The sequence below is a fragment of the Anoplophora glabripennis genome, unplaced genomic scaffold, assembly GCF_000390285.2.
Source record: "Anoplophora glabripennis isolate ALB-LARVAE unplaced genomic scaffold, Agla_2.0 scaffold721, whole genome shotgun sequence".
NCBI classification, from domain to species: domain Eukaryota; kingdom Metazoa; phylum Arthropoda; class Insecta; order Coleoptera; family Cerambycidae; genus Anoplophora; species Anoplophora glabripennis.
In genome coordinates, this window is record NW_019416849.1 from 212,365 (window position 1) to 225,037 (window position 12,673).

At 32.4% G+C, this 12,673-nt stretch overlaps 1 protein-coding gene across 1 annotated transcript in view; it reads right to left on the reverse strand.

The window, feature by feature from the left end:
- Window positions 1-4,111: 4,111 nt before the first annotated feature.
- Window positions 4,112-12,673, reverse strand: part of LOC108909981 (neurogenic locus notch homolog protein 1-like) — a 21,463-nt gene continuing 12,901 nt past the window's right edge. Inside the window, exons 6-7 of the mRNA XM_023455552.1 lie at window positions 12,290-12,479; window positions 4,112-4,645 (exon numbers count right to left, since the gene is read on the reverse strand). Coding sequence (XP_023311320.1) covers window positions 4,471-4,645; window positions 12,290-12,479 — 365 coding nt within the window. The 3' untranslated portion in view covers window positions 4,112-4,470. The remainder of the gene's footprint in view (window positions 4,646-12,289; window positions 12,480-12,673) is intronic.

Sequence of the window (12,673 nt, forward strand, 5' to 3'; positions counted from 1 at the left end):
CACAACTCAACTCGAATTCACGATTCTGTGCTTTACCACATTTATATACCGAGCAGGAGAGTGATAAGAACGTCACTAGACCTCGCTGTTTGTAAAAGTCGCCTCTCTTATCTCTTGTTCTGGTTCAACATGGACGAAAGGCAACCGGAAGTCTTTCGTGCGATCAGAAATAACGAGCGTTCAAATAAAAACGTGGTCGAAGTTGGCTCTGACAGATTGGACGTAGGGAGTAGCTTATAGCGACCAACTTAACCTCATTTCTCAACGAGCTGTATAGCAGCTGTCAGTTTCAATAACGTTAATGACTATATAACTTTATTTTAAAGAATAATCGTGATAACAATTACAAACAATTAAAGGAGCTGCGGAAAGTGTCACCCTCCTTGTTATAACAATAAATTAAAGCAGCTGCTGAAAGTGTCCCTTTCCTTATTCCAAGCATTTTTCACACCTGTTCCTCAAAGAATTAAAGACATTTTCTGAGATGCTCGGGGTATTGTTAATTTCACGAATCTTGTCAAATGGAAGTAGTCTCTGAAATAATTCTAATGGGCTGTCATCGGAGACAGCCTATACATATATTTCAGTATGAATAAAAATAAAACTACTTAATATTTACTAGAATACCTACATAATATTCCATTTTGAGCTATTTTGTCTGTGGTTACAATATCAATTTACTGTTCTATATTTCACAACTTTTGTAACTCTCTGTCTGATATTTTGACTTTGGAGTTATATAGAAATGGAAAACGCATTTGACATTACCATATCTCAAGTCGATTTGAAGGTAAACAAAATACAAACGCATAAAAACAACAATTTTATTGATATAAAAATACGAAAACTGTATGAGTATTACAAACGTTGCCCTAAAGTGGTTAAAAATCGTCGACCAAACAAATAATGTAGACTTCCATTCATTATTTATTGATCAAAGACAAGTATGCAGGCCACATGTCAGCTGATGGTTGTCCTCCATAAATTTTACAATACACATTTTGAATACAATAACTTTTGTTCAATTTCAGCTTTATTATGACGTTATTCTTACTTAGATTACGCTAACAATTACAAAGCAAGTGAGATTATTAGTCGTGGTAGTAAAAGTTCGACCTAACCTATTTTTCCCATCAGCTGATTGTAGCCATGCCGCGTCGCTGACGTCACGATATGCCCTCGACTGTTTCGACTCAGCATGTTCTGCAGTAGGTGGCTTGATATTTGGAGACCTCCGTACTCCTCTCGGGGTAGCACTGGATGAGAGCGTCTCCGTTGTAGCCAGCCGGGCAAGTGCACACGGCTATGTGTCTCCGGGGGTTGCAGTTGGCATTGGAGCCGCACTGGTTGACGCAGGGGTTCTGGCAACTGAAAAGAAACCAGGGAAAGGTTTTTAAAGACAAGAAATCGAAAATTGGGGTCGTCTGTATTCCGCAGTGCAATGAACTGTTTCTTTGAATGTTGCGGGTTTAGGGCAATTAATAAACGCTCTCTTTGCGCAATGTTTCGGCCATACAGTTAGTGTTTCTTGAGGATATTCCACTATAAAAAAAATGTGGTGTCGGTAAAGATAAATTAAAATGTTTCTCAGTATTAGTCCAGGGAACGAAGAGAAAAATAGGGTTTATAAATAAGTTATTACAATATTTCAACCCTTAAAAAACTACCCCTAATAACAAAATATTAAAAAAAATAGTTTATAACAGTTTGAAATGATTTCGTAGTAGATACAAATAGGACAAATTAAATTCTTTTACCTGTTTATAATACAATTTATAATTTATCGCATTGTTTTAACCCTTAAAAACCACCCCCAATGACAAAATATAAAAAATGGCATTTTCCTAATAACTTTCTTTCTCGCGATTTACTTTAATTTAGGTATGCAATATTCAAAATAAAGATTTCTCAATATTTTTTTCATGCGGAAAGTCATACTTACATAATTTCAAATTTTCAAATATACAGAGTGTTTCTTAATAACGTGCTAATATTTAAGGAGGTTATTTTTGGGTCCATTTTAAGAAAAAAACTTCATATGAACANCGCAGTGCAATGAACTGTTTCTTTGAATGTTGCGGGTTTAGGGCAATTAATAAACGCTCTTTTTGCGCAATGTTTCGGCCATACAGTTAGTGTTTCTTGAGGATATTCCACTATAAAAAAATGTGGTGTCGGTAAAGATAAAATAAAATGTTTCTCTGTATTAGTCCAGGGAACGAAGAGAAAAATAGGGTAAAACCTCCGAATACTTTCGGATGGATCAGATTTTTTATGAAAATTTGGAATTAAGCTTATTTCACCCTGTAGACGAAAAGTTATATATGCTTGATATGCGCTTCTTATTTTTAGGGGATGAAAACTACCCCTTATGCTAAAAAACTGAATAAATATAAACATAGGTGTTATGTAGACTAATATATATAGAATAAATATTGTTTTATATTGTGGGTTATAATTTACTTAGTTTTATAAAGTTTCAACCCTTGAAAACCACCCTTAATGATAAAGTTATAAAATTAATAGTTTTTTTGACCTTAAAATACTTTTATAGCGCATATATTATAGATAGAAATCTTTTCAACAGTTTATGGTATTATAAATAAGTTATTACAATATTTCAACCCTTAAAAAACTACCCCTAATGACAAAATATTTAAAAAAAATAGTTTATAACAGTTTGAAATGATTTCATAGTAGATACAAAAAGGACAAATTAAATTCTTTTACCTGTTTATAATACAATTTATAATTTATCGCATTGTTTTAACCCTTAAAAACCACCCCCAATGAGAAAATATAAAAATTGGCTTTTTCCTAATAACTTTCTTTCTCGCGATTTACTTTAATTTAGGTATGTAATATTCAAAATAAAGATTTCTCAATATTTTTTTCATGCGGAAAGTCATACTTTCATAATTTNTTTGACAGATGACATTTAAGTTCATTTGCTATACGCTACGCCCTACGTTCAAATTTTCAGAACCAACTTGACCACGTTTTTATTTGAACGCTCGTTAGAACGGTCCAGGTTCCATGAGTCATAAATAAATTGAACCACGATTTTTACTATTTAACCTGATTTAATAAATTGACTTCAGAGCGTGTCATAGGCGTATAAGTGGAAACGGCGTAGTGTTATTTTGTCAAAATTTAGTTCGGTAAACAAAGACACTGAAAAATTAGGAAAAATTCCGTAGAATCGAATGAACTACTTTATCCCAGTTGAATGTTAGGGCTTAATTTTGAAAAAGGCCTCCAAAATTCGCAAAAAACAGTTTTTTTCATTAAAAAAAAAAACTAAACATTTTAGAAAAAAAATGCTTTAGACAAAAGTTGTGGAACTTTTTATAACAAAAATGTTGAGCCCAGCCCAATGTCAACTGATAAACAAATGTATTAGTTATTGCAAAAAACCGTCTAAAAATCGCATTTTTTTAAAATTTTCAGAACATGTAGTCCTTGGCAAGTACAATAAGACCATTTTTGTAAAATTGCTAAATATTTGATAGTTTTTGCAAAAAAATGAGTTTTTCGAAAAAAGTTTCAATGAATCATGCAGTAATAAACTTACGTAACCGATCTTGGGCTTAAAATTTTCTCTAATAGTTGTACTTTTCTGTGCAAATTGTGCACTTATTGCAAAATAATTGGAAATATGCGAAAAATCTACCGAAACTTTGAATTCTTTTTTCAGGTCGAAAAATGTTGATCTTTTTCTTATCCTTGAAATTTAATCGGAGTGGCATTATTTTATTTAAACAGAGCACCCTGAAATTTCAAAACCAAATTTTCAAAATTCAAATGGAAGTAGTCTCTGAAATAATTCTAATGGGCTGTCATCGGAGACAGCCTATACATATATTTCAGTATGAATAAAAATAAAACTACTTAATATGTACTAGAATACCTACATAATATTCCATTTTGAGCTATTTTGTCTGTGGTTACAATATCAATTTACTGTTCTATATTTCACAACTTTTGTAACTCTGTCTGATATTTTGACTTTGGAGTTATATAGAAATGGAAAACGCATTTGATATTACCATATCTCAAGTCGATTTCAAGGTAAACAAAATACAAACGCATAAAAACAACAATTTTATTGATATAAAAATACAAAAACTGTATATTACAAACGTTGCGCTAAATTGGTTAAAAATCGTCGACCAAACAAATAATGTAGATTTACATTCATTATTTATTGATCAAAGACAAGTATGCAGGCCACATGTCAGCTGATGGTTGTCCTCCATAAATTTTACAATACACATTTTGAATACAATAACTTTTGTTCAATTTCAGCTTTATTATGACGTTATTCTTACTTAGATTACGCTAACAATTACAAAGCAAGTGAGATTATTAGTCGTGGTAGTAAAAGTTCGACCTAACCTATTTTTCCCATCAGCTGATTGTAGCCATGCCGCGTCGCTGACGTCACGATATGCCCTCGACTGTTTCGACTCAGCATGTTCTGCAGTAGGTGGCTTGATATTTGGAGACCTCCGTGCTCCTCTCGGGGTAGCACTGGATGAGAGCGTCTCCGTTGTAGCCAGCCGGGCAAGTGCACACGGCTATGTGTCTCCGGGGGTTGCAGTTGGCATTGGAGCCGCACTGGTTGACGCAGGGGTTCTGGCAACTGAAAAGAAACCAGGGAAAGGTTTTTAAAGACAAGAAATCGAAAATTGGGGTCGTCTGTATTCCGCAGTGCAATGAACTGTTTCTTTGAATGTTGCGGGTTTAGGGCAATTAATAAACGCTCTCTTTGCGCAATGTTTCGGCCATACAGTTAGTGTTTCTTGAGGATATTCCACTATAAAAAAAATGTGGTGTCGGTAAAGATAAATTAAAATGTTTCTCAGTATTAGTCCAGGGAACGAAGAGAAAAATAGGGTTTATAAATAAGTTATTACAATATTTCAACCCTTAAAAAACTACCCCTAATAACAAAATATTAAAAAAAATAGTTTATAACAGTTTGAAATGATTTCATAGTAGATACAAAAAGGACAAATTAAATTCTTTTACCTGTTTATAATACAATTTATAATTTATCGCATTGTTTTAACCCTTAAAAACCACCCCCAATGAGAAAATATAAAAATTGGCTTTTTCCTAATAACTTTCTTTCTCGCGATTTACTTTAATTTAGGTATGTAATATTCAAAATAAAGATTTCTCAATATTTTTTTCATGCGGAAAGTCATACTTACATAATTTCAAATTTTCAAATATACAGAGTGTTTCTTAATAACGTGCTAATATTTAAGGAGGTTATTTTTGGGTCCATTTTAAGAAAAAAACTTCATATGAACATATGTCCTAAAAGTCTTAACTTTTGAACTACAGGGTGCTAAAGTTTTATGAAAAAACATTTTTTTATTATAACTGGTATTACCTACCCTACATATTTTTTCAAATTTGGTACACGCCTTCTATTCATCAAGATGCATTTTTTGATGTACATATAATTTTATTATTTTTGCCAGTGGCGTCTGTACAGGTTTTGTATTGAATATTTTTGAAGAAAAATATGTTACGCCACTGCTTTTTCTTGAAGTAAAAACCATTTTTGAAATCCTCATTCCTTTCTGAGCAAATGTGGTGTCTTGAATTTTTTCGTTTGACATACGGTTTTCGCATAAAAAAATAAAATTCATTCATTTTCATTTTATTTACGAGAAAAAAAAATGATGCAACTGAACAATAATTTATTTAAGATAATAGCTTTTAAATATTGAAATTATGAAATTACAGTAATCTACATACATTTTGGATTAGTAAAAGAAAATTACCCCGGCGTGACATTTTTCTTCAAAGATATTCAATACAAAACCTGTACAGACGCCACTGGCAAAAATAATAAAATTGTTTGTACATCAGAAAATGCATCTCGATGAATAGAAGGCGTGTACCAAATATGAATAAAATGGACCCAAGAATAACCTTAAATATTAGCACGATATTAAGAAACACCCTGTATAATATACATTATATTATTTTTTCATGTATACTAGGGTGGCCCAAAAAAAAACGATTATTTTTTTATCGTGTCTTGTGAAAATGTTAGTTTATCAATTTTTTAGAGGGCGCTCAAGATTTTTAAAAATTTCCAAAATTGTCAAAAATTTTTTTTCTCGTTATTTTATCATTTTCTAGGTTGAAAAAAATCTCGATTGTAAAAATTTCAAATCGATATTTTAATTTCTAAAGGTCACTCATAATTATTTTAACTTGAAAAGTAGTGTAGGTACCTATCAACGAAGTAATAATTTTTTTATTGAATTAGGTGAACAAAAAAATAGAAATAAATCACGAGACACTTAAAAAATTTCTCGAGGCAAAATTTACTACCGCACTGAGTATCAAATATTTATAATTTTTTAATTTTTTAAAATTTAAGTGTCTCGTGACTTATTTCTATTCTTTTGTTCATCAGATTCAAAAAAAAAAAATTATTAGTTTATTTTTTAGAGGTCGCTCGAAAACATAGGTACACTACTTTGAAAATTAAAATAATTATGAGTGACCTTTAGAAATTAAAATATCGATTTGAAATTTCGGGAATCGATTTTTTTTCAACCTAGAAAATGATAAAATAACGAGAAAAAAAATTAAAAAAAAATTAATTTTTGCCGAATTTGGAAATTTTTAAAAATCTTGAGCGACCTCTAAAAAAATTTTATTTGAGCTGATTTTTTGAGGGGCTCTTAAAACATGATAAACTAACATATTTTCACAAGAGGCACGAAAAAAATAATAGTTTTTTTTGGGCCACCCAAATGTATACCTATGAATGCTTCAAAGTTGTGGATAACCAAAAATATTGATATGCTCCGAAAATTGAAGCGGTAAGGTACCGCTGGTTTTTTAACGATAACTTCCATAATTTTAAAGCTATTAAGACTTACGGAAAATTTCGACAGTTAAAAGTACTGTAAAACTGAATATTTTTAACGCGTTATGTTTTTTGCAATTAAATATTGATTCAGCAGGTAAAGCAACGCTTTTTATTAATTTTAATTATAAGCGCATTTATGCCACAACAACTGTCAAACTCAACAACCACTAGTCTAAAATTAATATTATTTCAAATTTATTTCAATATTTTTGACATTTTTGAGGTTAAAGGGTTTGAAAAATATGAGCTTCGCCCTCAACTGCAAAATTCTAGCAGCTCTGTCTTGCACAAATAAAAAAAAAACAAAATATTCTGTGAAAAAAAACTAAACTTGTACTATTGACAATTTTTGTTTTTTTTTTAATTTTTAGTTATTTTCAAAAATGTTATTTTTTTGGAATAAAAAAAAATAATCAAACGTAATATTTTAAAACATGCATTCTAAACCGCTTAAACTTGTATAATATATTGTTAGCACATAAAAAATGTAAATTGTAGAAGGATTACTGTTAATTTTAAATATCGTGAAAAATTCATCAGTTTTTGTACTGATTTTTTTTCCCGAAAAAGTGAATTAACAGTTTTATTCTGATCATAACTGTTAATTTTTATGCTAATGACTTATTAAGTTCATTTTAAAGATTTTTTTAAAGTACTTTAAAAAATGTTCAGTGCATTTTTCTTGAAAAATAGAATTTTTTTAGTTATTTTACGTTAAATGCTTCCAATTTGGTTTCTGGCGGACATGAAATTATCTTCAACCAGCCGTATCTCAGCACCTATTGCACCTACATAAATGAAAAAGAACTCAATCTTTTTCTTTTTCTATAAGCTTCATTTTCTTCGTGATGTTTTTTTTTCATAGAATGTCTGTTTTCCGAGTTATTCGAGAAAAACTATTGAAAAACGTCTTTTTTTTAATAAAACATGTACATTTTCAATCACCAATAAAATACTTTTTGCTTAAAATTGATTGCTTTATCAATTCCTGAGGTTATTTTCAATATTTTATTTTTCATCCCCTAGAAGGGGCGGCTTGCCACTATTGCACATCAAATATTATGTTTTTTGAAGCGCAGTTTTTTTTTCTAAATTATTTCGGCCCCACACTGCCGACCCTGACGAGTCGCCCCTGGCGAACCAAATTGTATAAACGCAAGATTCTTGACAAGCTGTCACCCGTCAAAATAATTCAAAAGCGACCCTTCACGTCTCCCGGCCGACTAGATGGACTCTCCGCGCGTCAAAAATGACACTTCGGTCGTGACTTGAGGCGGTCCCCCGACAACGAACTCCCAAATTAAATGGACGTCAAGTCCCGAGTCCTCCACCACCTCCAGCGTCATTACAAGAAAATCCTAGTGGTCGTCTCCAGCGTCGTGGCGCTCTACTTCCTGAACAAGTACGTCTGCGGCAGGATGTTCCGCAGGAGGCCCAAGAGGGAGCCGATCAAGGACTTCCCCACCATCGAGGACATACAGAAGTTCATCGAGGACCTGCCCTTCGACGCCATGAAGATGGACAAGACCATCACGTTGAAGGACCTGCTGGGGGAGCTGTCCGAGTTCAGCGAGGACGAGGAGTGGAAGGAGCTCATCGCCAGCGTGCACAGCCTGTACCAGGACTCGCCGAGGGTGGACAGGGGTAACGGAGATGCCGGTTTTCCCGCGTAAGGTGTTGTGGTGCTTTGTAAATTGTATGTTCTCCGTAGTCAATAAAGTAAGTGATGTCAAACTGGCGTTATGGTCTTTCGGATGATAATAAAATTAATTATAACAAAAAACAGAGTTCCTACGAACGTATAGTTTGTTTTAGAATGGAAAAAAATAACCTCTCAAACAAATTACTTTGCACTTTGTTCTTTTTTCGTGCCCGAAGGTCATATCGAAGTCGGAAAACTTTACAAATCCATACTTTTTTTTTCATTGAGAGTAAGTACATCCTGATAGCAAGTAAAATTTGGGCGCGTTTCAGTACATCATAGTAGCACTTGATGTACAGGGTGTCCCAAAGTTCGCGTCCCGGGCCCATAGCAGACAAACGAAAAATCACAGTAAAATTCTGTTTAGATGGCGTGAATCAGGACTCGCTAAGGTCCGTTTTGACTCGAAAAATATTTTTTTCAAAATTCGGAAAATAAATAAAATGACGTCATCAACTTTTTTCCTACGAACCATTTTTTTGTGATAACTAAAATTATCTCTTTTTTATGAACATTTTTTGTGCACAAATTTTTTCTCTATCTCTTCTGCTTAAAAAGTTACAATAACAAACAATATACAAAAATGTAGTCTATTCTATTGGTACTAGTCATGACTTAATCAACATTACTGTGAAAAACAATCGCTGTAACTCCTGTCACAAATTTGTTTACATATTAGTTGCTTAAAAAAGGTCGCTCCACGAGGAAAGAGAACAATACACATAATGACGGTTAAATAGGGTAACCAAATATATAGTCCAGTCATTATAGACAAGAAACAGCCTGTTTCGGGAAAAAAATACTATTAGAAGTTTATCTGCGGAATATTGTTCGGAAACGTGTTATAAACAAAATATCAAAAAATCAACTCAAGGCTAGTTGGGAAACTTTGGTTAAACGATGGTCAAAGTTATGGAAAAGTGGTTTTTTGACTCGCATAAAAAAACTATTATTCATAGCGAAAAAAAGTTTATACAAAAAAGGTAGGTATTAAATAAGCCTATAAAATGAGACAAGTCCGATTAAATTCCGATAATTTGTTTATGCGCAAGACATTTGTAATTCAGGATTTTTTAGGCTTTTTACACCCTTAATAAGTGGTAAAAAATTCAACCCGAAAGCTTCATTGGTTTGGCGTTGGCGGAATTTGTTATCTAAGAAGATGCTATTTTCAATTAATTTTTCCCAAGCTCAAAGGCGTTGTAGAGCTTCGATCATTAGTTGTTTTTGTACCTAAGTAGTTGTATTAATAATGAACCTATCGAGATGATTATTTTTCTAATTTGTAGTAGCGCGAAAATTCATAAGCATTGTATTAACATTATTTCAATCCGAGATTGAATTTTTTATTTAGCCACTCTCTTCCCACTCGTTCGCTAGACCGAGTAATAGAACGCACCGCCGTTGTCTTCTTTTTGCAATTAAATAGTTGAATTCACCTTAATGTTAATGTAGGACATGAAAATATAGCTCTTAATGTATACTCTCTCCAAATTTTGGCTCTTAATAATTAAGGATATTGCGATTAAATAAAAAAAAATTGTCTCAGCTTCTAATCAACTTAGAGCAACGATTTTTTTTTAAATTCGAAGAAAATCCATATGTTAATACAACTATTTAGGTACAAAAACAACTAATGATCGAAACTCTACAACGCCTTTGAGCTTGGGAAAAATCAATTAAAAATAGCATCTTCTTAGATAACAAATTCCGCTAACTAATGAAGCTTTTGAGCTGAAATTTTTACCACTTATTAAGGGTGCAAAAAGCCTCAAAAATCCTGAATTATAAGTGACTGCGACGAAAATTGCATTAATTATTAGCAATTGAAAAAAACGGCCATTTTCAACCATTTTTGAGCATAAACAAATTATCGGAATTTAATCGGACTTGTCTAATTTTACAGATTTATTTAATACTTACCTTTTTTGTATAAACCTTTATTCTCTATGAATATTTTTTTTTACGCGAGTCAAAAAACCACTTTTCCATAATTTTGACCATTGTTTTAACGAAGTTTCCCAACTAGTCTCGAGTTGATTTTTTGATATTTTGTTTATAACACGTTTCTGAACAATATTCCGCAAAAAAATTTCTAATAGTATTTTTTTCCCGAAAAAAAAAGCTGTAATGACTGGCCTAATAGAAAATATTAAACAATTTTAATTGTAACTATAAATAATAAATATAACAATAACTAATAATAAAACACAAAACAAAATATAAAATTATCATTATTACTTTAAAAACATTTCCATATACATGCCTCCTACTTCTAAGCATTTATCCAATCTTTTCCTAACTTCCCTTGTAGCTTTAAACAACGTTTCTCTTGAAAGATTCTCACAAACATGTCGAATCTTTTGCTTTAAATGCTCCAAACTTCTCGTGGGTGTCTTATATACTCGATTTTTTAATGTTCTCCATAAAAAACGGTCTAGGGGCGTTAAGTCTGGAGACTTTGAAGCCCATTCTACAAGTATTTTTTAAATAGTCTGTAACTCTTTTAGCTTTATGTGGAGGAGCACCATCTTGTTTAAGTCACATATTCAACCTGAGCTGCAGCGGCGCATGTTCAAGCAAAAACTGTAAATAGCTATTAACGTTCAATACATTTTCATAATGCCACACCTAACATTTATTCCATAATGGCCCTGATATTGAACATAGTGTGGATTTTCAATGGTCCAGTAATGTTCGTTTCTTTTATTTGGCTTGCCATTACTTATAAAACGACTCTCATAGGTTCAAACAATGTGTTGTAAGAGTCTATTAACTATTTCCAAATTAACCATTATTTGGGCTACACAATTAAGTCTTTTTTCAGCACGTATGTCAGATAAGTGCTCCAAGTTATTTAGCATATAGTCATGGTAACCGTTGGAGCTCAAAATTATTTACACAGAGCTTCTTTTTAAATTTATTGCAAAAGTGACCTGTCGTATAGAATTTCCAGGATTTTCCTCAAAATATTTAATACCCTAGCTACGGTAATATGGTTACACACTAATTTTGAAATTCCTTTCCCTTTTCTTGACGAAAATGCATTTTCGTTAGCACGCAAAATTCGTTCTAATCTGGCAAATACATATTTTTAGGTTAACAGCTTGACGCTCTGGATATCTCCCATGATATAAGTTAGCAGCTCTTCTGCCATTTTTTTGACATTCACCATAAATTAAAATCATGTCAACTTTTACATTGTTTGTGAATATTTTTTAATTTTTAGCAATCACTTACTAGTTTTTTTATCATGCAAGAAATAGCGTTTGACAGAAACGAATATGTAAACAGACTTGTGACAGCAGTTTCAGCCATTGTTTTCACAGCAATGTTGATTAAATCATGACTAATTCCAGTACATTTTTGTATAATGTTTGTTATTGTAACTTTTTAAGGAGAACAGATAGAGAAAAAATTTCTGCACAAAAAAATGTTCATAAAAAATAGATAATTTTTTTTATCATAAAAATAGGTATATTTGTGGAAAAAAGTTGATGACTTCATTTTTTTTATTTTCAAATTTTGAGAAAAATGTTTTTCAAATGCAAAATGGACCGATTCACGCTATCTAAACAGATTTTTTACTGTCGTTTTTCGTTTGTCTGTTATGGGCCCGAGACGCGAACTTTAGGTCACCCTGTACAACACAAATGTGAATATTACAAAACTGGTTTTACCTGTATTCAATGCAAGCTTGACTGTCTGAGCAGTGGCTGTTGTCTGTACATTCTCCCTTGAAGCAGGCCTTCAGGGGGTCTCCTATGTATCCGAAGGGACAGGTACAGACGGGTCGTTCCTTGTTGGTCCTGTCGAATCCTGGCTCGCAGTGAGCATTGGCACCGCATGGGTTGGGCTCGCAGAGGTCTTCTGCAACACATCATAGTTATAAAAAAAATAATAATAACAATTGATTTGAACAGAAATCACGGTACTAGATGTGTGGATACTTGTATCGTGGCATCGGTATTGAATACTACTACTTATTTTATTTATAGTACAGTTATTGAAGCTTTTCACCTCCGAATTCTTTGAAACTGAACCGATCGACTTGAAATTTGGCA